The 27,082-nt window shown below is 40.9% G+C and overlaps 1 protein-coding gene across 4 annotated transcripts in view; it reads left to right on the top strand.

Moving 5' to 3' along the window:
* LAMA2 (laminin subunit alpha 2) overlaps window positions 1-27,082 on the top strand; it is a 736,088-nt gene that overhangs the window by 374,303 nt on the left and 334,703 nt on the right. For all 4 annotated transcript variants that reach the window (XM_075597283.1, XM_075597284.1, XM_075597285.1 and 1 more), the window contains exons 17-18: window positions 4,418-4,545; window positions 22,999-23,085. In XM_075597283.1, coding sequence (XP_075453398.1) covers window positions 4,418-4,545; window positions 22,999-23,085 — 215 coding nt within the window. The remainder of the gene's footprint in view (window positions 1-4,417; window positions 4,546-22,998; window positions 23,086-27,082) is intronic.

Here is a 27,082-nt window from a genome sequence, read left to right on the forward strand (position 1 = left end):
TTCTAAGCCAGTAGTGATGGAGGAGCTACCCTACTTGTGCTTCTGCCTCCACTCACTTTAGTCCAATCCACGCCGAATGTGCTACGGGAAATTACTCTTTGCCTGGGTGATTTCTAGAGGTAACGATCGGGGATGCCACCCGCTTGATCTGCCTATGTCCAAATTGTGCCTATCCAGGTCAAGACCTGGAATGGGGAGCTATGTGCCAGAGTGTGGTGCAAGCTACTTCGTACCTTGGCCACTACCGCCTATGGCCTGTTCTTCCAAAGACATGCCCAATTCTGGTACCGGGTCCGATGATGGGGAGGCTTTCTTTGTTCCCGCCATATCAGTATCAGTATCCGAGATGGTTCCTCAGTCGGAGCCATTCCAAGAGCACACTGAAAGGCCCAGATCTGTATACCGCATGAACAGTGATCCGGCCTCTACGGTACAGCACCCACCGGTCTGTACACCTTCTGTCTTTACCAAAGATAACAACCCTACTGGAGAACATGAATGATGATGGCATTCAGTCCTGGAGGCAGCGTAGAGTGGCTCTGAGGTTACCGCTTTCAGTGAGTCGACCAGCCGCCGAACCTCACCTCCAGCGAGGCTCCAGGATTCCAGCATATCTGCGGAGCAGTGAGATACCACCCTTTTGCTCCCAGCAGGAACCCGTGGAGATGTTCAACAAAAAGGAACCTTCTGGTGCCAGCTATGATGCCGAGGACGAAGGCAGTGACCTTGATCAGGATCCCATGATGTTGGAATCCGACAACATTCTTCCACAGGCGACCGCCTGTGAAGCACAAAAACTGATTGTAAGCATTTATACTCAGCGATAACTGAGAACTTTAGATACCACATACTTCTAATCAGTGGCGAATTTCGCTTTTTGATAAAAAGGTAATACAGTTTGTAGTCCAATAGGACAAAAGGAGGATTACTATTACAGTCCTATCCAATTATATTGTATACAATAGTCCTTCACACCTTTTTTGGTGTAATTCTGAGATGTATCATTTGTTAGGTGATATGTTTTTGTTGGTAAGTCCACTTTTATTTTAATCATTATACTAATAAAGTTTAACCTTTTTAATATACACATCATTACACCATTGGGAGTGCTACAACAGGGGCAATATAATTTATGACTAAGAATAGGCATGTTCTTGGCTTTTGTAATCCCAACTTCGCAGATTCAGGAAAATACAACATTTCATTTGAACTTTGAATTAAATTGATAAAGAAATGTTCTAATCTAAATGAATTACAAGTCAGATCCAACAAATTTTCTGATTCATTTTTCTATTTGTTGTTTTATATGGTCTTTTTTAATTTTTTTAAATAAAAGTAGTTGATCTTTTCAGAAAAAAAATCTTCAAACTTTAGCCAGGAATACTGTTTCACATTCAAACAATATTGAAATAATAAAAATAAAACGTCCTACATTTTCCCATTAAAAAAATGTATACAATATTTTTTTTAGCAATATTTTGAAAGCGGTATATGCAAATGAGTAATAAATGCCAAATTACTTATTATGCTATTCACTGAAGTCAAATATCTGATGATATTTAAAATTTAAAAAGTGGCTTGCATTAGGCCTATCTTGCATGCAATGGCCACTATATACCTAGGCAAGGTAACATAAAACAACAAGGAGTAAGTGATAAATGTACATTAACCCCTTGAGTGCTGTTGGAGCACAGAGTGTCACGATCCCTTAAGCAAACAGCGATCACGTTACCACTCTGCATAGCGGTCACGTACTCGAGGAGGTCCTTTACCTGGAAACTGAAGAGGTGGCCTCCTCTTCCATCTCCCTGCTCAACAGATCACGTGTGTGCAGGATGTGATCTCTCCTGGAAAATTAGTCCTCTGTGGTCATGATGTAGCCACTATGTTATGGGGCCCCTGGTGTGCCAGACTGCAGGATGTAGTGGCTACATCTTGGGGCCCAAAGAGGGTTAAAGAAACATTTTAAAGTATTTCAATATATGAACCCATCAATAACACAAGTGACCAGATAGTAATGGACAACAACTACTGTCTACTAATGGATTAATATGCTGTACTCCTACCACTATATTACCTCTCTGCCTTGAAAACCAAAAATAAGGTCTAACCACCCTCCTCGCGACACCAACTCCCATTAACCACCCAACATACCTAATAACCCCCCCCCCATCTATATGAATGACTTGCAGCCCTATTAGCCCCAAGGAGAGCCAAGATAGCCTCACTAGCATTCAAGTGGTTAATGAAAGAAGAAGACCACTTACCACATCCACTAAAGAAATTTGGTAATTCTATGTGTCAATGCCCAACCACCAAAAGAAAACCTAATGTATAAAAAAATAATCATCTTTGCCACTTCATGGCAAAAAAAAAACCCAGGAAAAAAAGAGCCACACAAAATTATCCATGAGGCCTTTAATGTGGCCTAATCCAGGGTCCAAAGGCTTACTGCAATAAAGAGCCATCCATGTCCCTAAACGAGCCATTGATTGAAGTCCATCATGATCTGTTGATTGAAGTGTAATCCTCTGTTCAAATTGGGTAAATCCTAAAATCTTTTCTTATCGGGACTCATCTTCATGCATTCTCTCTGTGCCGTCGACTGCAGTGTTATGCCAGCGCCCTTAAATAGATGAATTTACAAAAATACCTGTTAAATGCACACATGGTAGATGAACCAATCATATTGATTGATTGCCAAATGCTAAAACCGCTCTTATAGATGATGTCAGATCTTCAGGTTACTTTTCCTCATGTGATGTTATCAGTAACAGCAGTTAGAAGGTGGTAAATCACTCACTGTGATTGATTTATCATGTGGTCCAAAGCCTTACAAAACACTTCAGTTAACTGCAGAGAGATGACACAGAAGGATGGCTCCTATAAAAAGATAGAAAAAAAGATTAATAGATTTAACCAATCTGTCAAAAGGATTACTCTTCAACCGAGATCTATAGGTCTTAGATGACTGCCAGTTTGCTGTAGGCCATCAGGCGTTGGCCTTCTTGTTACATATTTTTCTCTTTGGGCCATTAAGTAATGAAGAAAGGATTATTTTGATACAGTAGAGGTTTTATTTTTCATGGTTGGATATCAGCACATTAGTGTTACCAAATTTGACCATGCAGCCACTGGGGGGCCTCAGCTTGGATGGTGTAAGTTGTCTTCTTCTTTTATTAACCATTTGAATGCCAGTGATGCTACCTGAGCTCTCCTTGATGGGGCATAGAAAGCCTCACTGTCACTTAAATGGTAAATGGCCATTTTAAGTACTCTATTGTGTAATGTATATTTTACTAATGTTATGTTTTCATTGTTTGTTTTATAACCTGTATCCCTGTTAGCCAGGTTTTGTTAATAGGGTTGTAAATTATTCATATAGATGGGGGCTGTTAGGTGTGTTGGGATAGAGGAGAGGAGATGGGTAGGTGCCACGGTGAAGGTGATTAGGCTGCCTCGTTAAAGGAGGAACAACTTCACCCCTTGTTTGTCATAGGGGTTAGTAGCTTCTTTGGTGCGCAAGGGGGCATTAAGTTGTGTAGTTATAGGGTATTTGTGTAGTCATTAAAATCCTATTTTGCCTAAAGGTCTTCCTTGGCTATGCATTGGAAACCCATCAGCTTTCAAAGTGGTTAAATACTTTTCTGCCATAGGAGAGTGTAGTTATTTTACTATAATATCATTTAGCAGATATACTGTATAATGTATTTGCATGTGGATTTTTGCCATTAGCTAAGGCAATGTTATAGTGACTATAGCAGGTCTCAGGAATTACCATCAAAAAACCATATGCAAATGAGTTGATTAACACATGGTTATAGTAAACATATCATTCTTAGTGAGTACGGTGTTAAATCGCAAACAAATATCCGGTGTTATTTATTTTTCATAACACCGAATATTACCGCCAATTTTAACGACCTTCACTGAATTTATACCAATATCTCATGTTATGTCTTTTTATTGGCTTATTGTGTCTCACTCATTTTGGAAGACAGGTTCACTGATTAATGGAATCAATTAAGCCAAAGATTTCAATGGAGACTAATGGTCTGAAGTCATTGTTCTTTCATTTTTATGTCATTTCATAGACTACAAATCTTCATCTGAATCATTGGAACTTTTGCCTTGACGGCTGAACTACCTTATACACACGCACAGCGATATAACATGCAGCTGTATCCATTGCTGGCTGTTTAGGGTCTCATACCTATTTTAGAAAAAAAATATATATCAGAAATCCCAAAGATACAGTGATCAGGGCTAGTAATGTTGCCATGTTAAGATTGTTCTTGAAATCATTGTCTTCAAAGTAGTAAACTGAAAAATGATCATGAAAAAATGGAAAGGAAAGGCAATGTATAAGACCAAACATGGGTTACTTTTAATACTCCTCTGTATGTTCACTTCCCAGAATTGCAAGCACGAAACCTATGGTAGATACTGCGATTATTGCCTCCCAGGTTTCTATGGAAATCCCACCGTAGGTACGGCCGAGGACTGTCTGCCGTGTGCCTGTCCCATGAACATAGATTCTAACAAGTAAGTGCTCATCTAAAGCTGATCATATCTCATATTTAAACATCTGTGTTTTCCACATAGAGCTAAAACAATATAATACAAAACTGTTAAATGTGCTATACAATATTTTATTACATTTAAATCTCTTTAGCACAAAACCAAAACTAATTAACATAGTTTGGCAGTGAGTTTGCTCATCTTTTTAGCAGAGTCAGCATATTGAAATCTACAGAACTTAAACTGACATACTGGAATGTAGACATATCACTGATAGCTTTATAACATGGCGCTGAGGCTTATATCTTGAAGAACCAAACAAAAGAAATAGTGCATGGCATTAGAGCAGCGGCCGTTATTCGAACATTTCACAGAGCCGTTTTTGTGTACTCTGCTGTATTCCACACGGCATTCACGCGGCCAATCACACCAGGCACACGTGTTTTTCATGGTTGCTTTGTTTAAATTTCATGGATTCTGTTTCGTATCCGTGGCAGAAATTAATGAATTGTAATGTGTACAGTACTGTGCTACTGTGCTACTGTGTCAATTTCAGGTGTTTAAAAACCAGAATACTAAAATGCCATTTTCTGCACTCGCGTCTTAAGGCGGGAAGGTTGGAAGAAATCACACGCCATGACATGGGTATTCCGAGGTATACAACGCGTGAAGTGTTCAAATAACGGCCGCTGCATCTGTACCTCTGTGATAATGAACCTGCTAGTTATCTCAAATCTGTTCTTTCTTGTGGCCTCATGGAAATGTTATTCTCTCTATCCATTCCCAACTCCTCCCTCCTGGCCCACACCCAATATCATTATACACCCTGGATTACTCAAAAATCTACTGAATGTTGGTGGAGAACTCTGAAAACCAGCACACCAACCACTGCTCACTCTAATGGCAAACATCACACATTTACAACTTGCAATCAACTAATCAAATTTCTACTCATACTGCACCGACACACTTTATTCGAGCAAATACCCAGTATGTACCTGGCAGATACCTGGAATGCGCCGCTCCTCACCTCTGACAAGCCCCGTTGTGTTTGCCTTCCCAGCCTGGGTTCATGCCTGGCTGACGGGCGGCTGATCTGTTAAATGATAATGATTAGGATTTAATAGGCTGCAATGCTTCGCGTGTCTACCAGATGGCATAAATTCATAAATTGTAATGCAGTATATATATATATACTGTGCAGTATTGCAGCCAGCGGGAATAAAATGCTTCAATCCCTGTCTGGAAAATACCTCAATGCACTCGGGCAGAAAACAGTCACAAACCTCAATACACCCGGGTATACCCGAATTCGTGGGACTAGCCGAGCTCGAATAAAGTGTGTCGCCAGTGTACTTACTCTCCTTAGCAGGTGATATTGAACTTAACCCAGGCCCTACCTTTTCAACTCTGTCCCATACACCTGAGAATACCCCTTCAAATTCCAAAAAGGTCTATCTGTCTCCCATATAAATATTTGGAGCCTGCTACCCAAACTGGATGAACTAAGGGCATGGTGCCTTATGCATAAACCCAAAGCCATCATTCTCACAGAAACATGACTAACCCCTAAAACACTGGATGCAAATATCGCCATTACGGGATACTCCAGCTCTAGGAAAGATAGGTCAAAGAGATGAGGAGGGGTGTTCTTTTATATTGCAGACACCTTACAATTTATGCTGTTAAATTGCCCCCCAAGCCCACCCTCTTTGAGATCCTAGATGGCAAAATCTGCCTCCCCTTTTCTAAGCCTGTCCTGATTACTGGCATCTACCACCCCTCTAAAGCCCCTCTATAGTCCCAGACTGATACCACCCAGCTTCTTGGCTCCATTTCCTCTCTGAATGAGAAGAGTGAGCTGCTAGTTCTTGTGGATTTCGACAACAATTGGCTCGACCCTAAAAACAACAAAATCCAGATATAACTCAAGTCACAACCTAACACAACTTATTTACCAACCCACACAGACAAACTTGAAATCTCACAACCATTCCTTGCTAGACAGGATTCTCTCCTCTAATCCCAGCAGAATCCAATTCTCTGACATCTTTCCTGACATTTTCAGTGACCATGCAATAGTGTACTGTGTAAGGAAAAGCCTTAAAGTTCTCCTCACTAGAACATTTAGAAACTATAACCCACAACAGTTTCTGGCTGACCTTACCAGCTGCCCTTGGTACAGAACCAACTTAATTCCTGACCAAGATTCTGCACTCGACTATTTCCAATCTGAGTTCTTTAAACTCTGTGATACTAATGCTCCACTATGCAGAATAAGAGTACGGGGGGGCCACCTTCTGTGGGTTACAACTGACCTTATAGCGCTTTTCCATTTCAGGGATGCCTTGTGGAAAAGCTACATAGTAACTGGCACTACCAAGGATCTTAAGAACTACAGATGCCACAAGTTTTTGAGAGAGAGAGAGAATCCACTCCAGCAGGAGCAGACACAAGACAGCACTCAAAGGTAAGTAAGAAAACTTGTATTCAAAAATAAACATAGCACAAACATGACCAAGCACTACCCTGAGGAAGGTCCCACGAGGACCGAAACCTTGGTCATGTTTGTGCTATGTTTATTTTTGAATACAAGTTTTCTTACTTACCTTTGAGTGCTGTCTTGTGTCTGCTCCTGCTGGAGTAGATTACTTTTCTCTTACTATTGGTATAGGACATGCACCGCAAACTGTTTATGGTATTGGGAGTGCCGGCTGCCCCATTTGTTATATATATATATATATATATATATATATATATATATATATATATATATATATATAAAAGTATACATTACCGCATAGCAGCAAAAAGGGAGACAGCACTCAGGTGAATGAAAATAAATGTATTAAATACAGCACATAACTCCAACGTTTCGATCCCACAGGGGGATCTTCCTCAGGGTGGTGCAACAGACACAGGACAGTGAGTGACTTATATACCCCAACACCCAAGTGACATAAACATCTCCACATCATCAGAAAGCATCATCATCGGGCGACAAAACAGCTGTGCATAATACAATCTAATTAGATCATGCTCCAACTCCATGTCTGTACTCCTATTGGGGAATCCAAGTCACATGATCAAACCCAAGCTGTCAGTGTCATTGCATGTAAACAAACTGATGCTGCATCAGCAGGCCCGGTTTTCAAGGCAACAACATGTGTGCTCAACTCTTTAAAGGCAGCAGACACCGGTGGTTGTCATGTGTACTGCACGTGTATAGATACACCACTGCAAATGTGTATGTGCTGTAGCAGTGATGAATTTACTTCTAAACAGCACCTAAGAATAACAGATACTGGCATGCGTATATCAGTAGAATCCTATGACAGATGGAACCCGCTGTAATCCCAGTCGGGTAACCCATAATAAACCTGTCGGCGTCACATGCTGCTTGGATATACATAGGTTGCTAGTTAACCCCTAGTATACCAGTACTGCTAAAGACACAAAGTGCGATCAAATAAAGGAACATACTGTCTGTAGAACTACATAAATATACAATATACGGACCTGCAAAAATGTGGAATAAAGAACACCCAATACACAGTGAGGGTAAAGTGAAGAGAACCGGGAGGGGAAAATAAAATCAATGGAAGAAGATGAACGACAAGAATATACAAGCTGTAGTAAAATATACTGTATAATAAATGCCTTTTACATAATCATTTTGAACTACGCTGATCCATGTATACATACAGTTGATGTTGAACAGTAATAATTACAAAAAATTACAAAAAACAACCCAAGTTCATGTCCTCATTCAGGCCTTTGGGGGCCATAGAATCCAGTCTGTGAATCATCCTCGCCTCAAGCTGGAGCAAAAGCCTGTGTCTATTTCCTCCCCTGGTTGGAGTATGGGCTTGTACAACGGGCATACAACGAAAGGTGGCTAAGCTGTGCTGTTTAAGCTTAAAGTGCCTTGCCACTGGTAACAGCTTAAGATCATCAGAATTGGTGGGGTCAGCAAGGGCCTTGCGTATTGTGGAACGATGCATTGCTATTCGTTCCTTAAGCATACGCGATGTCTTGCCCACGTAAAGAAGCCCACAGGGGCATTTGATAATGTAGACTACAAATTTTGAGTCACAATTGAGAAAATCCACAATTTTAATTGGATAACCTTTATGCGGATGCATAAAAGTGTTGCCCAGCATTAAATACTGGCAATTTACACAACCTCTACACTTGTGCACCCCCGGAGCTTTTGTTAGCCAGGTCGTTTTCGCTGCATATTTATCCACTGGGTCCGCCTTTATGAGGTAATCCCCCACATTCCGACCCCGCCGATAGCAAAAGAGGGGTGGGGACTCAAAATGTTTTCCGATACGTTTATCATTCGCCAAAATGTGCCAGTTTTGCTTTATACTGCGTTGTATCTGGCTTGAGGCAGTACTATATGTTGTTACTATGTGAAACCGATCATTTTCAATGGTTGTCACCGTAGGTTTCAGTAGATCACCCCTTGTTGGTAAACGTGCTTTGGCTAATGCTTGATCAATTTCTGTCCGATCGTAGCCCCTCTCTCTGAAGCGATCTGCCATTTTCTGTAAAGCTGCTTCAACATGCGTAGGATCGCTTGTAATTCTCCGTACCCGGAGCATTTGTGAAAAGGGGAGTCCCCTCTTTAGAGGGGGAGGGTGATGACTCTGAGCGTCTAAGAGAGTATTCTTATCTGTGTCCTTTGTATGTATTCTAGTACACAATACATTATTTTCCTTGTATACCACGGTATCCAGGAACACTATATTAGTGGCACTGTACTGGTACGTGAAGCGTATGTTTGATGGTATGAGATTCACATAATGAATAAATTCCAACAGATCATGTTCGCCCCCACCCCACAGGAGGAACACATCATCGATGAATCTAGCATAATATAAAATAGACTCAGCGTATGGAGAATCATGTAGAAGGTGTGTCTGCTCATATGTGTCCATATAGATATTCGCATAAGATGGGGCCATATTAGACCCCATAGCAGTTCCCATGAGTTGGAGATAGTACGTCCGTTCGAATCTGAAGTAATTCTTATGTAATATAAGATCTATGAGAGTCATAAGGAACTCTGATGGAGGACCATCTCCTCGGCCGGTACTGTGTAGATGGCTCCTGACAGCTTCCATCCCCTCCTGGTGGGGGATGTTAGTGTACAAGCTTGACACGTCAAGTGTCACAAGCAGGACATCTGTTAAATCCAATGTTAGTGCTGACAGTTTAGTTATGAAGTCCGTAGTATCTTTAATATATGATGACATCTGTAGGACCATAGGCTGTAGGTGAAAATCAACAAACTGTGACAGTGGGTGGCATAGTGATGACCGCGCCGAGATTATTGGTCTACCCGGCGGTGCTATGAGAGATTTATGTACCTTAGGCAAGGTGTAGAGTACAGGCATAATCGGAAAGTCAGTGGTCAAGAATTTAGCCAAATCCTCTGAGATCCAGCCATTGTTTAGTCCCATTGTGATAATTGAATCCACCTCACGCTTATATACCGCTGTAGGATCTGCGGTTAGCTTTTTATAATGGTCCTGGTGGGCGAGTTGACCCAGAATCTCATTGCGGTAATAGGAGTATGGCATTATTACAATGCCTCCCCCTTTGTCCGCAGGCTTGATGATAATTTCCCTTCTGTTGTTAAGGGATCTTAATGCCAGACGCTCACTCTTGGTGAGATTGTGATAGCTAATCTGACGGTTCATAACTCGTGGTTTAGTATTTGATTCAACCAGTCCCATGAAGGTGGAAATGCTATGATTAGTAATCTGCGGATCAAAAACACTTCTGGGTCTGAATTTCTTAGTATCCGAATAGACGCTCAATCCTCTGCCAGTGGTAGCAGACTCATCTCTCTTGCAGAAAAAGTCTTTCAATTTCAGCTGACGGTGCATCCTGTATAGGTCTACTTCCCAGTCAAAGGGCTGTTGTGCGTTAGTGGGAACAAAAGAGAGCCCTTTATGGAGTACCGCCACCTCTGCCGGGGTGAGGGTATAGTCCGATAAATTAAAGATTACCGATTCTGTGTTCTTCCCCTTGCCCCTTTCGTCTTCGACTCTCGTGGTAGAGACCTTTGATTTCCAACCGCCCCTCCGGATTGGTCCCCGGCGTCTGAATCTGGTAACGGTGGTTTCTTGCCGAGATTCTGTGGTTTTGCTAAAAAAGGTTCAGTAGTGGTGTTGTCCTGGGTGTCAGATAGGTCCGTGTCACTGGTATTATATCTTGACCCTCCAAAAGCTGCCTTTCTGGATTTGGAATAGTATCTCCTTTGCCCTGGTCTACCCTGAGTGCTGTCACTAAGCCCCAAAAGCCATTTATACACTTTGCGTTCTTTATAATCAGATTTGACCTGCTTCAACTTATCCCGTTTGTATTTGATAAGGTTGGCCCTGTGTAGGTCAACTGCGGTCTGGAGTTTGTCAATCCAATTAGTTGAAGAGTCTGATTCCAGAATGTGTCCGTGTTTGTCCTTGATGTCAGCAATGTCCTGTTTAATTTTCGTTATTTCCTTCGTGGACTGTTCAATAACCAGCAGGGTCAGGTCAAAGGAGCATTTATTTAAAATGGCCACCCACTTCTTACAGAAATCCGGATCCGTGCGTCCAATCGTAGGTTGGTTTTTTATCCGAAAACCACGGGGAAGGAGTTTCTCCTTGTGGTAATGAGATAGCGTTACAGCATGAAGGTAGAAATCCACTTCTCTCTTCTTTAAACGTATTAGATCATTATAAACATCAGAGGGTTTCTCCGGTCCAAAAACAGCATCAACTGATTCTGTATAGCGTATTTTGGCTACATCTGCATCCGTGTAGCCTAATGTTTCAGAAAGGTCAGCAAATATTTCAGCTGCGTCAGCAAATTCTTCCATATCTAACAGTCCTGAGCCTCAAAGTAGTGGTATATAATCAATAATGAAAAAGCAGCTGATAAGCCGTAATGTACACACTATGGGTGCACAGTGCATAAATAGAATATGTGATAAAAAATCACTGGCACTCCAATAGAAATTCAATAATGAATAGGTGCATGTCCCATATAAATAATAAAAGTATACATTACCGCATAGCAGCAAAAAGGGAGACAGCACTCAGGTGAATGAAAATAAATGTATTAAATACAGCACATAACTCCAACGTTTCGATCCCACAGGGGGATCTTCCTCAGGGTGGTGCAACAGACACAGGACAGTGAGTGACTTACAATCTAATTAGATTGTATTATGCACAGCTGTTTTGTCGCCCGATGATGATGCTTTCTGATGATGTGGAGATGTTTATGTCACTTGGGTGTTGGGGTATATAAGTCACTCACTGTCCTGTGTCTGTTGCACCACCCTGAGGAAGATCCCCCTGTGGGATCGAAACGTTGGAGTTATGTGCTGTATTTAATACATTTATTTTCATTCACCTGAGTGCTGTCTCCCTTTTTGCTGCTATGCGGTAATGTATACTTTTATTATTTATATGGGACATGCACCTATTCATTATTGAATTTCTATTGGAGTGCCAGTGATTTTTTATCACATATTCTATTTATGCACTGTGCACCCATAGTGTGTACATTACGGCTTATCAGCTGCTTTTTCATTATTGATTATATACCACTACTTTGAGGCTCAGGACTGTTAGATATGGAAGAATTTGCTGACGCAGCTGAAATATTTGCTGACCTTTCTGAAACATTAGGCTACACGGATGCAGATGTAGCCAAAATACGCTATACAGAATCAGTTGATGCTGTTTTTGGACCGGAGAAACCCTCTGATGTTTATAATGATCTAATACGTTTAAAGAAGAGAGAAGTGGATTTCTACCTTCATGCTGTAACGCTATCTCATTACCACAAGGAGAAACTCCTTCCCCGTGGTTTTCGGATAAAAAACCAACCTACGATTGGACGCACGGATCCGGATTTCTGTAAGAAGTGGGTGGCCATTTTAAATAAATGCTCCTTTGACCTGACCCTGCTGGTTATTGAACAGTCCACGAAGGAAATAACGAAAATTAAACAGGACATTGCTGACATCAAGGACAAACACGGACACATTCTGGAATCAGACTCTTCAACTAATTGGATTGACAAACTCCAGACCGCAGTTGACCTACACAGGGCCAACCTTATCAAATACAAACGGGATAAGTTGAAGCAGGTCAAATCTGATTATAAAGAACGCAAAGTGTATAAATGGCTTTTGGGGCTTAGTGACAGCACTCAGGGTAGACCAGGGCAAAGGAGATACTATTCCAAATCCAGAAAGGCAGCTTTTGGAGGGTCAAGATATAATACCAGTGACACGGACCTATCTGACACCCAGGACAACACCACTACTGAACCTTTTTTAGCAAAACCACAGAATCTCGGCAAGAAACCACCGTTACCAGATTCAGACGCCGGGGACCAATCCGGAGGGGCGGTTGGAAATCAAAGGTCTCTACCACGAGAGTCGAAGACGAAAGGGGCAAGGGGAAGAACACAGAATCGGTAATCTTTAATTTATCGGACTATACCCTCACCCCGGCAGAGGTGGCGGTACTCCATAAAGGGCTCTCTTTTGTTCCCACTAACGCACAACAGCCCTTTGACTGGGAAGTAGACCTATACAGGATGCACCGTCAGCTGAAATTGAAAGACTTTTTCTGCAAGAGAGATGAGTCTGCTACCACTGGCAGAGGATTGAGCGTCTATTCGGATACTAAGAAATTCAGACCCAGAAGTGTTTTTGATCCGCAGATTACTAATCATAGCATTTCCACCTTCATGGGACTGGTTGAATCAAATACTAAACCACGAGTTATGAACCGTCAGATTAGCTATCACAATCTCACCAAGAGTGAGCGTCTGGCATTAAGATCCCTTAACAACAGAAGGGAAATTATCATCAAGCCTGCGGACAAAGGGGGAGGCATTGTAATAATGCCATACTCCTATTACCGCAATGAGATTCTGGGTCAACTCGCCCACCAGGACCATTATAAAAAGCTAACCGCAGATCCTACAGCGGTATATAAGCGTGAGGTGGATTCAATTATCACAATGGGACTAAACAATGGCTGGATCTCAGAGGATTTGGCTAAATTCTTGACCACTGACTTTCCGATTATGCCTGTACTCTACACCTTGCCTAAGGTACATAAATCTCTCATAGCACCGCCGGGTAGACCAATAATCTCGGCGCGGTCATCACTATGCCACCCACTGTCACAGTTTGTTGATTTTCACCTACAGCCTATGGTCCTACAGATGTCATCATATATTAAAGATACTACGGACTTCATAACTAAACTGTCAGCACTAACATTGGATTTAACAGATGTCCTGCTTGTGACACTTGACGTGTCAAGCTTGTACACTAACATCCCCCACCAGGAGGGGATGGAAGCTGTCAGGAGCCATCTACACAGTACCGGCCGAGGAGATGGTCCTCCATCAGAGTTCCTTATGACTCTCATAGATCTTATATTACATAAGAATTACTTCAGATTCGAACGGACGTACTATCTCCAACTCATGGGAACTGCTATGGGGTCTAATATGGCCCCATCTTATGCGAATATCTATATGGACACATATGAGCAGACACACCTTCTACATGATTCTCCATACGCTGAGTCTATTTTATATTATGCTAGATTCATCGATGATGTGTTCCTCCTGTGGGGTGGGGGCGAACATGATCTGTTGGAATTTATTCATTATGTGAATCTCATACCATCAAACATACGCTTCACGTACCAGTACAGTGCCACTAATATAGTGTTCCTGGATACCGTGGTATACAAGGAAAATAATGTATTGTGTACTAGAATACATACAAAGGACACAGATAAGAATACTCTCTTAGACGCTCAGAGTCATCACCCTCCCCCTCTAAAGAGGGGACTCCCCTTTTCACAAATGCTCCGGGTACGGAGAATTACAAGCGATCCTACGCATGTTGAAGCAGCTTTACAGAAAATGGCAGATCGCTTCAGAGAGAGGGGCTACGATCGGACAGAAATTGATCAAGCATTAGCCAAAGCACGTTTACCAACAAGGGGTGATCTACTGAAACCTACGGTGACAACCATTGAAAATGATCGGTTTCACATAGTAACAACATATAGTACTGCCTCAAGCCAGATACAACGCAGTATAAAGCAAAACTGGCACATTTTGGCGAATGATAAACGTATCGGAAAACATTTTGAGTCCCCACCCCTCTTTTGCTATCGGCGGGGTCGGAATGTGGGGGATTACCTCATAAAGGCGGACCCAGTGGATAAATATGCAGCGAAAACGACCTGGCTAACAAAAGCTCCGGGGGTGCACAAGTGTAGAGGTTGTGTAAATTGCCAGTATTTAATGCTGGGCAACACTTTTATGCATCCGCATAAAGGTTATCCAATTAAAATTGTGGATTTTCTCAATTGTGACTCAAAATTTGTAGTCTACATTATCAAATGCCCCTGTGGGCTTCTTTACGTGGGCAAGACATCGCGTATGCTTAAGGAACGAATAGAAATGCATCGTTCCACAATACGCAAGGCCCTTGCTGACCCCACCAATTCTGATGATCTTAAGCTGTTACCAGTGGCAAGGCACTTTAAGCTTAAACAGCACAGCTTAGCCACCTTTCGTTGTATGCCCGTTGTACAAGCCCATACTCCAACCAGGGGAGGAAATAGACACAGGCTTTTGCTCCAGCTTGAGGCGAGGATGATTCACAGACTGGATTCTATGGCCCCCAAAGGCCTGAATGAGGACATGAACTTGGGTTGTTTTTTGTAATTTTTTGTAATTATTACTGTTCAACATCAACTGTATGTATACATGGATCAGCGTAGTTCAAAATGATTATGTAAAAGGCATTTATTATACAGTATATTTTACTACAGCTTGTATATTCTTGTCGTTCAGCTTCTTCCATTGATTTTATTTTCCCCTCCCGGTTCTCTTCACTTTACCCTCACTGTGTATTGGGTGTTCTTTATTCCACATTTTTGCAGGTCCGTATATTGTATATTTATGTAGTTCTACAGACAGTATGTTCCTTTATTTGATCGCACTTTGTGTCTTTAGCAGTACTGGTATACTAGGGGTTAACTAGCAACCTATGTATATCCAAGCAGCATGTGACGCCGACAGGTTTATTATGGGTTACCCGACTGGGATTACAGCGGGTTCCATCTGTCATAGGATTCTACTGATATACGCATGCCAGTATCTGTTATTCTTAGGTGCTGTTTAGAAGTAAATTCATCACTGCTACAGCACATACACATTTGCAGTGGTGTATCTATACACGTGCAGTACACATGACAACCACCGGTGTCTGCTGCCTTTAAAGAGTTGAGCACACATGTTGTTGCCTTGAAAACCGGGCCTGCTGATGCCGCATCAGTTTGTTTACATGCAATGACACTGACAGCTTGGGTTTGATCATGTGACTTGGATTCCCCAATAGGAGTACAGACATGGAGTTGGAGCATGATCTAATTAGATTGTATTATGCACAGCTGTTTTGTCGCCCGATGATGATGCTTTCTGATGATGTGGAGATGTTTATGTCACTTGGGTGTTGGGGTATATAAGTCACTCACTGTCCTGTGTCTGTTGCACCACCCTGAGGAAGATCCCCCTGTGGGATCGAAACGTTGGAGTTATGTGCTGTATTTAATACATTTATTTTCATTCACCTGAGTGCTGTCTCCCTTTTTGCTGCTATGCGGTAATGTATACTTTTATTATTTATATGGGACATGCACCTATTCATTATTGAATTTCTATTGGAGTGCCAGTGATTTTTTATCACATATATATATATATATATATATATATATAAATAAATAATGTGGTAATGGTAGGGGTTTCTCAGAGCTTGTTGGGTATCTGTGTGTTTATTAACTGCAGATGCCTGCAGAATATGTGTACAAGGCAAACAAGACATGCAAAAGCACAATATTACTCTGACAATCTTCGCCAGAATACATCAAACCCAGCAAACTTCTGGAAGGTTATCAACAATATATTCCAGTCTTTTAGCCATCAACAACCATGTAATATCTCTAAGGAGGATATTACTCTGACACATCCCACTGACATTGCAAATGCATTCTGTTAATACTTTGTGGGGTGTGCTACTAACTTATTAGCAAAACGTGACCCAAACCACAAACCTCAATCTGAGAGTACCCCTATAGCCCCACCCTCTCCGAACTCTTCCCACAATTTTCAATTTATCCCAGTATCTGAAGAGGAGATTACACAAGTGCTCCTCAAATTAAATCTAAGCTGCCACTGTGGACCTGAATTACAACAATATAAGTTCCTAGTACTTGGTGCCCTAGCCATTGCCAAACCAATTGCTTCCCTAGTCAACTCTATTCTGTCTGCAGACCATACGCCTAAGATCTGGAAAACTGCCAGAGTTGTCCCAAACATCAAAAGTGGGGACAAAACACTGTCTCAAACTGCAGGCCAATTTCTCTTTTCCCAATACTATCCAAAGTCATGGAAAAAATTATTCACTCCCAATTAAGCGATTACTATACCAAGACAAATTTCCCTAGCCAATTCCAATCTGGCTTTCACCCCAAACACTCCACAGTGACTATCCTACTAAAAGTTTGCAATCAGATTCAGTGGGGAATGGAACTGGGACAACTCACTGGTGCAACATTCCTAGATTTTGCAAATGCTTTTGATACTTTTGATCATGTTATCTTGCTTAACAAACCCCAGTGCTCTGGCATACTGATGCAGCGGCTGTTATTCGAACACATCACGGCGCCGATTTTGAGTTTTCTGCTGTTCCCCATGCAGCATGAACGCGGCCAACCGCCCCAGGCACCCACGCTTATCACGGATGTTTTGTTTGAATTTCATGGATTCTGTTTCAACGTTTGCAATAAAATGGATGAATTGTAATGTGTACGGTACTGTGCTACTGTGCTACTGTGTCATTTTCATGTTTTTAAAAGCCAGAACACGCAAATTTGTTTTTTCTGCACTCGCCGCGATCGCATCTTAGTGCGGGAAGGCTGGAATTCATCCCGCGGTTTCAAATCGGGATTCCGATGTACATGATGCGTGAAGTGTTCGAATAACGGCCGCTGCATCAGTAGGGAAGCATGCCTTAAACTGGTTTTATTCCTACCTATCAAGTAGATCCCAACATGTGTATATCTCAGGCTCTAATTCCAACCCCTTGGATATCACCTGCAGTGTCCTGCAAGGCTCTGTTCTGGGGCCCCTACTCTTCTTAGTGTTCATCATTGATCTTCCTACAGCTTGTAAGGGAGCTTCAATACACATGTATGCAGACAACACAATCTTATATCCACACAGCCCTAGTCTCTCCGAACTTGAACACATACTCGAATCTGACTTTGAGACTTGAAAATTGTATTTCCCTCCAAAAAACTGATTTTAAACACTGACAAGACCGTAACAATGGTATTTGGGACCAAGGCTAAATTTTTAAAGCTTCCAATGAATGAACTGCAGATCAGAACCAACGACAATACCACCTTAGCCCCTGTTACTATTTTTAAATACTTGGGCATATAGTTTGACTCCCATTTAACATTTGGGATGCACATTAATACCTTGACATCCAAAACCTATCCCGAACTAGGTGTACTTTATAGGAACAAATCCTCCCTAAGTCTGCTGGTCAGAAATTGTATCACAGCAGATGCTAATGCCAATTATAGACTATGGGGACATAGTATATGGCTCGGCACCCCAAACCCACCTTAGCAAACTTGATACCTTCTACAATTCAATATGCCATTTTGTCCACCAATGCAACTACAACACACATCACTGCGAAATGCTCAAAGAACTAGATAGGTCATCACGTGGGTCTAGGCGCAACGTTTATCTCTCCTGTATTGCCTTTAAATACTTTCTGGGCAAGCTACCCGTCTATATGAATATGCTCCTCACCCCACATGCAGCACTTATCATCTGAGATCTGACTCCAAAAGACTGTTCATGGTCCCAAGGTTCAGCAAAGTATCTGGCCGTTCCTCCTTCTCTTACCGTGCACCCCACAACTGGAACAATCTACCAGAGGCTTTCACAGCCACCACCAGCCTAAGTTCTTTCAAAAACTAAAGCGGTCTCACATTTTAATCTGGTCTGTAACTTACTGTATATACGCCTATAATATATATTATCTTTAACTGTGCATGCAATGTCTTGTATATAATGTATACCCTGCTCACTTATGTAACCATGCATTATTTGTCATCATAACTCTATGCCCAGGACATGAAAACGAGAGGTAACTCAATGTATTTCTTCCTGGTAAAATATTTTTATAAAAAAATAGAAGCAGCAACAGATATACAGAGCAATACCCAACCCCCTTATCCATCTCTCACCCATAAAAAACACAAATTTAGGGCGGTGGGTGGGAACGTCATTTTAGATGGTTCTGTAGAATAAGGGAGGAAAGATCCTTCCCCTCTCCTTAAATACCCTTCTGATCCCCCACACCTAATACTAACCTCACTCATTCCGCCCCTCTCATTGAGGTATAGGACTCTCTTTATTCAGAATTACCATATTTTCTACTAATTACTAGGTAATTTATTTAAAAAAACTACCAAAAGGCTTTATTAACATCAAATGAACACTAATTTGAACTTAAATGCTCGTACTAAAAAGAAATCATGTTTTTTCTTTTCAATACAAGAAAGAAAAAAAACCAGTGTCAGAATTTTCCATTTCAATCTGTTGTTACAGTGGACATCACATCACACACAAATTGTGGCGTAGCAATTGAAAACATGTCTGATTTCTTATTATAGCTAATGATTTTCCCAAATTCACTTATCTAAACAAAATGACTAAACTGGCAGATTATGAATAATAAAAGGAAATGCTACCCAGCAAGAGCAAACATTTATTCTCCATTATTGCTCCTGTCAAATATAAATAACTGGATTTCAATCCTAGGCACTGCTGAATGGGTGCACTGACCTCCTTGATCAATGAAAATGACAGCTGTAAGATCCCTGCAAGGAAGCAAAATGAAAAGGTGGCTTGCAACCCCTGCCACACTTAACCATTATATGTACTGTTTGTGTGGTTACATTATATCCATGAATCATACAAATAAAAGGCCTACTGTATTTGCATCACTTCTTCAAGCCAGAAATGTGTTACTGCTTTACTTTTGCAGATATACTGAGGGCTATTTATCAAGGCCCCCCAGCTGCAAAACTAGTCCAAAAATAGCATTTTATTTAGCTAATGAAAAAATCTAAATGAATGCAATTCCATTTGTTTTCTTTGATAACTCTTGTGCTGTTTCTGTCCCAATGTTGCAGCCAGGAGACATTCCCACATTATCTCAATTTTATACGTTATACAGTATCAATGTGCAGTGTAATAAACTAGGAAAATGCCATCAATGAGTTGATTTTGTCATCAAATTATCCTAGTATTCTCAAACTTCAGTTAAAAAGGCACACTATTGTGTATTATTTCTATTTAACTAGTGAGTATAACTACAGACTTCACAGCGTGAGGCCAAATAGACACAGCAACTTGCAAGCTATTCTTATTTAGGTTTTATTGTATGCAGTATAATACAACATAAGGTAAAACACTCTATTCCTACTTAATCTATGCATAGGCTAAATAGAAACAGTGTCTCTCTTATTACTGATATTTAGCATGTATGCAAATGAAAACAACATTTTTAAGAGTCGTTCACAGCACTGTATATTGTATTAATAATGAAAAAAAATATATAGGATAGTTTGAGTTATATTCCCATTGTTTACTTTTTATACCAAAAAACAACAGTAAATCTCACCCTCCTGCAGCAACACTGTTCGAAAGACACAATTGACACATTCTCTGAATATTGCTTCTTGGTTTATATAGGCAGTCTAACAAAACGGTGCTGCTATAACAATCAAATCAAATACCCTTTGCTGGATTTAGTCCATATCAGAATGTTCTCATGGGAGGAATGCTGCTATACTGTACATAAAACTATATAACAAAAAAATTATAAATTCCATTTTACATTTATTTCCCTTTTTTATTTACAAGTATGACTTTTTAATTACTTTATTCCCCTCCAAAATGTTAACTAGACTCGAATTGCCTTTTGGAGCTGTTTTTGCCCGCTGCAGTATAAAGCTAGCAGGAAAAGCAATATTGAGTAATTCGAGTTTGCAGTAAGAGCACTGTTATTTAAAGTGGGGTCATAATATGATCTGAAGACATCAGCCAAATTTTAAGCACACTCAACAACCCCCTTTTTGGTTGTTCAAAGCATGAATATCCAATGAAGAGTCTCAAAGGCAGCAATAGAGTTTGCCATTTGTGCATACAGTAATACCTCTGAAGGATTGTAAAAACTGCAACTATCGCTGCAATTGTAATGTTACAGGACAGTCAGGGTATTTACATTTTCTACTAAGGTTTTCCCTTTCTGGTAATTTCTACTATATTTGTAGAATTCTACTGTAGGCCAACTCCAGTCCTCACACCCTCCCCATTAACCAGGTCAGATTTTCAGGATATCCCACCTGCAGCACAGGTGTTCAATCAGAGGCTCAGTCTTCCACCTGGGCTGAAGTAGAGACTGATTGAGCCACCTAACCATAACAATAGTTTGTTCTTGTATAGCGCTGCTAGTTTTACATAGCGCTTTACAGTCCCTGCCCCGTGGAGTTTACAATCTATGGTTATGGTGCCTGAGACACAGGGAGTTAGTAACTTGCCCAAGGTCTCAAGGAGCCGACACAGGTTCCCCTGCTTCAAACTCAGTGCCAGTCAGTGTCTTTACTCACTGAGGCGCTCCTTCTCCATCAAGCCACCTGTGCTAAAGCAGGGATATCCTGAAAACCTGACCTGTTGGGTGGCTTGAGGACTGGCGTTGAGCACCCCTGCTGCTGGTCATTTCACAAAACATTTTTGTACACAGAAATATGAAAGCCAACGCATTACAAACTTTTAGTATTCGATTTCACTCTACGCAAAACGTGCATCACTTTTTCATAGGAAAGTCTGTGTGAGAACTCATTTTTATTTCCATTGTTAATTAAAGGCAAGAGGAGGCATCCTTTGTAAACATTTCTCAGGGAATAAATGATCAATATCAACCCATTTTATACTTAACATAGGTATTGGTACAAGCATAGGGACTGGAGTTTAGGAGCTTAATCTAGATCAAGGTTGCGCAAACGTTTCCCCTTGAGCACCCCTGCCTGCTCTTCTCAGCGCCTCGTGTACCCCCCCCCCCCTGCTCGGCCCTGGCGTCAAATTACGCATGGGGTGATGTGATGTCACATTGCCATGGTAACGTGATGTTACCATGACAACACGTCGCTGGAAGGGAAGGTAAGTGTGTTATAGAGGCCTTGCGCGGTCCCCAGCATTTGATTTAAATGCCTGGGGGGAGAGCACAAGACCTCTATAACTGCTGCGTCCCCCCCCCAAAGAAATCTAGCCCCCCCAGTTTGCGCACCCCTGATTTAGATCACATGAAGTGGCAGATTAAGTTGTCTTCTGTCGAAATTCTCCATTTATTTCAATGTGGAATTTCATCCAAAAACGTCCCGATTGGCCGCTTCGGGTGAGTAAGCCCCAAGCCCCTCAGTCTCCATAATATTATCCATCTGGGTGAAAAAGAACCTAGAAAAAGAAGAATAGGAATCCCTATCTACAATAGTTGGGACTTTAAGAAAATGCTCTCCAGACTCGGTTTGAAATTTAGCGGGGCTCAGTGTGGTTGGAGAGCTTAGGGCCTCTTACTACGACATCACAGAGATGAGGAGAAGCTGGATGGAAGGTAAGATGCACGTACAGAGGCCCAGCGCTGTCCCCCGGCAATCAGTTTAACTGGTGTGGGCCTCTGTAAGTGCGGGGCTCGGAGCGACGGCACCAACATCAAGCTGGCCCTGGTGCTCATGTGCTCGAGAGCCACCTTTTATTTAGACACCATCTTTACAGTACAGGGAGGAGATGAAACCTATACTTTGTTAATACTGAAGCAGTTTATTCGATACATTATTTTTTTGACACCCAAGATACTGTAACTGGGGAATATTGGCCTTTCTAATGAACTGTTATTTCTAGTCACTGAGGCTTAGCCAAAGAGTGTATTTGAATACAGAGTATATTTTGGCGATGGCCTCCCGGGCACAGACAAGCAGCTGTACATTCCTGCTTATTCATTGGTGAACAGGATCTGTGACAGTCTAAAGTAAGCCCCATCACAACATGCCACTGGGATACTGCCATACACTGTACTATATCCAGTGTCGGCAGAAATAGCAGACTCATTCCAGTAACTATTGGCTGCAGCCAAACCTTAAACTCAGTGTGTGCCTAAGGCTGAAAGGGCATTCCCGATTCCACTTGTTTTCAGAGTAATGCTTGCTGAGAGTTGCAGGCAACTATGTTGTTAACCTTTGTTTTCTGCTTCCTCCTTCCTAACCTTATCTACTGTCAACAACACAGCTTCAGTCCAACATGCCACCTGGACCAAACTCGTGGATTAATCTGTGATGAATGTCCTCCTGGTTACACCGGACAACGTTGTGAGAGGTAAGACATTCTACACTCAGCTGGATTTAATGTTTACTTAATTAGGACCTGGCAAAAAAAGAACTGGTAGAAATGTAATTAAGCAATCATATTAACATTTTGAAAACTAACACTTTCAGTGCAAAAAACGTGTCTGACACTGCAATTGGAGTTATGTATTGTTTATTCAAAAGTATCACCATTGTCAATAAAGCATTCTACCAGAAGCACTAAGGTGCAGATTCATACTGTGATGTTACAGGATAACACAACTGATCTTATTGACATGAATAAGAGTTAACTCCAGATCGGGTGAGCTAACCCTTTCTTGCACATGATGAACCTGCCGCAAACACTTTGATGAGGCAGTTAGTGCTTAAGATAAAATGAATCGTTGTGGAGCCGTCCCCAAAAGCAATAATCTGTACACACTGGGAGACAACTTTTTTGTGTTAAATGTAGTGCTTTAAGTGTGCACCCCACCCCATACTCAATAGTTTATGCTTTCGTTTAATAAAAGTGATATACTAATTAGGGTTGTATGTATGCCAGTTTAAAAAGGGAAGGCAAAAACTACAGTAATTACCCACTGAAAAAGCAAGAACTCCTTAGCAAGAACTGTATTCTTTCCAAAGCACTGGACAATTGTGCTAGTCAGTTAGACGTACTAAGTGGATCCACTGTAAGCCATAAGGCACCTAGAGAAGGTTCATTCAGGTGAATGTGGCTCGCGGTTTAGCACTGATTAGTAAATAGATGGCCCTCAATCTCTGTGATCTTGCATTCTCTCTGAAAACAAGAAAGTATGCATGGATTCACCGTGGATATACTGTATTACTCTTTTAGGTCAAAATAAAACTAAACTAAAAAGTCAATCAAATCAAACAGATATTCAAGTTTAAGGCGGACATTTCCCCTAGTTCAGGAATAGAATGTGGTTACCTATTTACAGTAGGTATCGAGTTGGATTTGGTTTATTGATCAGTTTTCATTCTTGTATTATTAATAATATTATTGTGTTGTTTTGCATCTAAATTTAGAGCAAATCAACACTCCCAAAGTAACAGATAAATAAAAAAGATCCTCTTTGAGGATTACATTTTCATTTTGACCGTCGTGTTCTGTGAAAAGTTTAACATTTAAGGGTTATCTTTGTTGAAGTGCTTATGTGCTGCTCTTTAGTTTTCATAATTAGTTTCCAGCTTTGGTTGATATAAAGGGTGGCTTAAATGTTTCACAAGTAATGAATCTTATGTTTCATGAATACTCAACGGTAAAATGTGTTTGTTTGTTTTTTAAACTGAAGCCTTGTTCAAAAGGGCAAGTTTCCAGCATCCATTAACATGGCAAATTAGGAAGGAAAGGGAGATTGCCAGCCATTATCACAGGCAAATCATTACTCTTAGTGTCATTATAATAGTGGAATAATATTAATATTATTATCATTTCTGTTTTGAATTCAAGCTGAACTGTTTTTTATTTACTTCTACGGACTCTTTCTCTTTGAATGTAAATGAAGCTATGCCGTTTCTAACAATACTGTACTTATAATAACTATACATCTCATATGCACTGACCATGGCCCCTTGTAGACACACTTACCAGAACACCCTCTTGCTGTCTCTGTAAGTTCTCCCTACTTACCACTTAGATTGTAAGCTCTTTGGGTCAGGGACTCCATTTCCTATTGTTTTATGTCTAAAAGCGCTTAATCCCATTGTGTGTTACAACATGTCACGTGTATTGTAAGTGCTATGTACCTGGATGGTATAAAAAATATATACATACTGCAAATACGTACAATAGAGATTAACAGTAGGAAATGGTGTATTGGAAATACAAATCAATACATTTCCCCGACCTGCAGTGCAGTGTAAAAAATGGTGGTTTCTGAGACCAAAAGCTCTGAAAATATATATTACCAATTTTTCTTTTACAGAGAAACTTGGAAGCAGAGAATGATCTAATATCAAAATTGATTTTCATTCCTCTTTCCTGTCTTTTATCATGTCTGTAACATTGAAGTCTAAGTGCAGGGAAATAACACTTTTGAGCAAACATAGCTATAGATAAATTCTGCATAAACAGGCTCAATATGATGTTAAAATTGCACCCAACAAATGCAAGCATTTTTAATTTTCATTTTATAATTGAGATTCTGAGCCACAGGGGGTGGGGGGGGGGCATAATATGTTTAACGTTTAACAGCCATTAGATTTTTTTTTTTTTAAGAAACTATGTTTAATTTTTTTTTATATATATTTAAAGGAGAGCAAGTGACTCTGGGATCTTGTTAGACACTAACGCCCTGATTGGACAAAAGATAGTATCCATGGGCGCCTATATTAACAACTACTATGAAAAGGATATACGAAAACCAAGCCTGTTGGCTGAAGGAACGTGGCTCCTCACGGTGTGCTTAAAAGAAAAAAAAAAAGCACAGCACATAGCGTAATACTGTAGAATATATGACAAACAACACTTAAGACAACATATAACAGCTGAAAAGTAGATAGGTGAATATACACAATAAAAACATTTAATAACAATTAATATAATACACAATACACATGGACATATATTATGTGGACAAGTAAAAATGAATGAAATAATGATTCAAATACTCCGTAGCACCGATGATAGTTGCAATGCCTACTCACCAGATGGAATAGGTTTGCAGGCAGTGGATAGTTTAGAGAGTATCCCCTCTCGTTTCTTTAAGCTGCTCTCTGCTGACTGGCGTCTCCGTCTGCACATGTGTGTAGATCATCAAACAGGAACTCCTGCAACACGCTGGGAAGGACGTCCAGTAGATGGTAAACAGCAGCAGCTGATTCGGAGTATCCCTGAGGAAGAGAGCAGAGCGCTCTCGAAACGCGTAGGGTGGCGATTTTAATACCCAGCACCTTGGTGACAGTATCCCCACGTATTGGCGAATCTGTGTGCGCTATCAACCGGCTAGTCTACTGTTGCCGACGGCGTGCCGAATCAGCTGCTGCTGTTTACCATCTACTGGACGTCCTTCCCAGCGTGTTGCAGGAGTTCCTGTTTGTTTTGTTGTTTTTACTAAAGCCCTGATTAACTAAGTGCCGATGTGAGATATTACGATATTACACCGCGATTTTGAAAAGCAGTTCATGCCAGATCGGGGTGCGATATCCTGCATCAGTGCTTAGTGAATCCCTCCCTAAATATTTCAAATATATCGTATGTATCAAAGCAAGTATACATGTGCTAAAAAAAAAAATGCTATGCATACCTTGTAATAACAAGACAGTTCTGCATACTGTGGTATAGAACAGGGGAGCGCAAACTTTGTGTGCTGCGCCCCGTGCCTTCCAGCCCTTGTGCTCGCGCACTTAATATAAATGCTGTGAGGGAAAGTGCAGGGCCTCTGCAGCCGCCGCGCGCACCCAGAAGAATCTTGCGCACCCCACTTTGCCCACCCTTGGTATAGAAGTATATAAGCTTTTGATACCAAGTTACTGGTACGGTATGTTCCTGATATATAGTATCTGTGCAAGTGACCCAGTACATTGCTTTCAAAGAAGAGACTAGTGAGGTCTTGAAATCTTATGTAAAAAAATACATTTATAGAGAACTACAGTATCATGTTGGTTCATTACACGGTTTAACACAGTGTGGTATGCTCCAAATGCACTGAAACTAATGAATATGCATTAAAACAATGTTTTCTGCTAATAGTTGCAAAACAGCATTTTGTGAGTAAAATTCATATTAAGCTTCCAACATATTTGAATACTTTTATATTCTGTTACAGTGACAAATAAAACACAGTACAACATCATTCTGCAGAACAACATTGTCTATCATCTGAATATAAACAATACATGGACATGTATGAGCTTGGGAGCAGTTTGTGTTGAAACAAAATGCAGATAAGATTAACATTGGTCCTGACACGCGGACAGACGTTGTTATTGTTGTTTTTTTGTCATGTTAGATTTTCATTTTATTGCTGAGATTCCGGCGCGTACATTTCTTTACTACGCCTGTC

This window comes from Ascaphus truei, chromosome 4 (genome assembly GCF_040206685.1).
Source record: "Ascaphus truei isolate aAscTru1 chromosome 4, aAscTru1.hap1, whole genome shotgun sequence".
NCBI classification, from domain to species: Eukaryota; Metazoa; Chordata; class Amphibia; order Anura; family Ascaphidae; genus Ascaphus; species Ascaphus truei.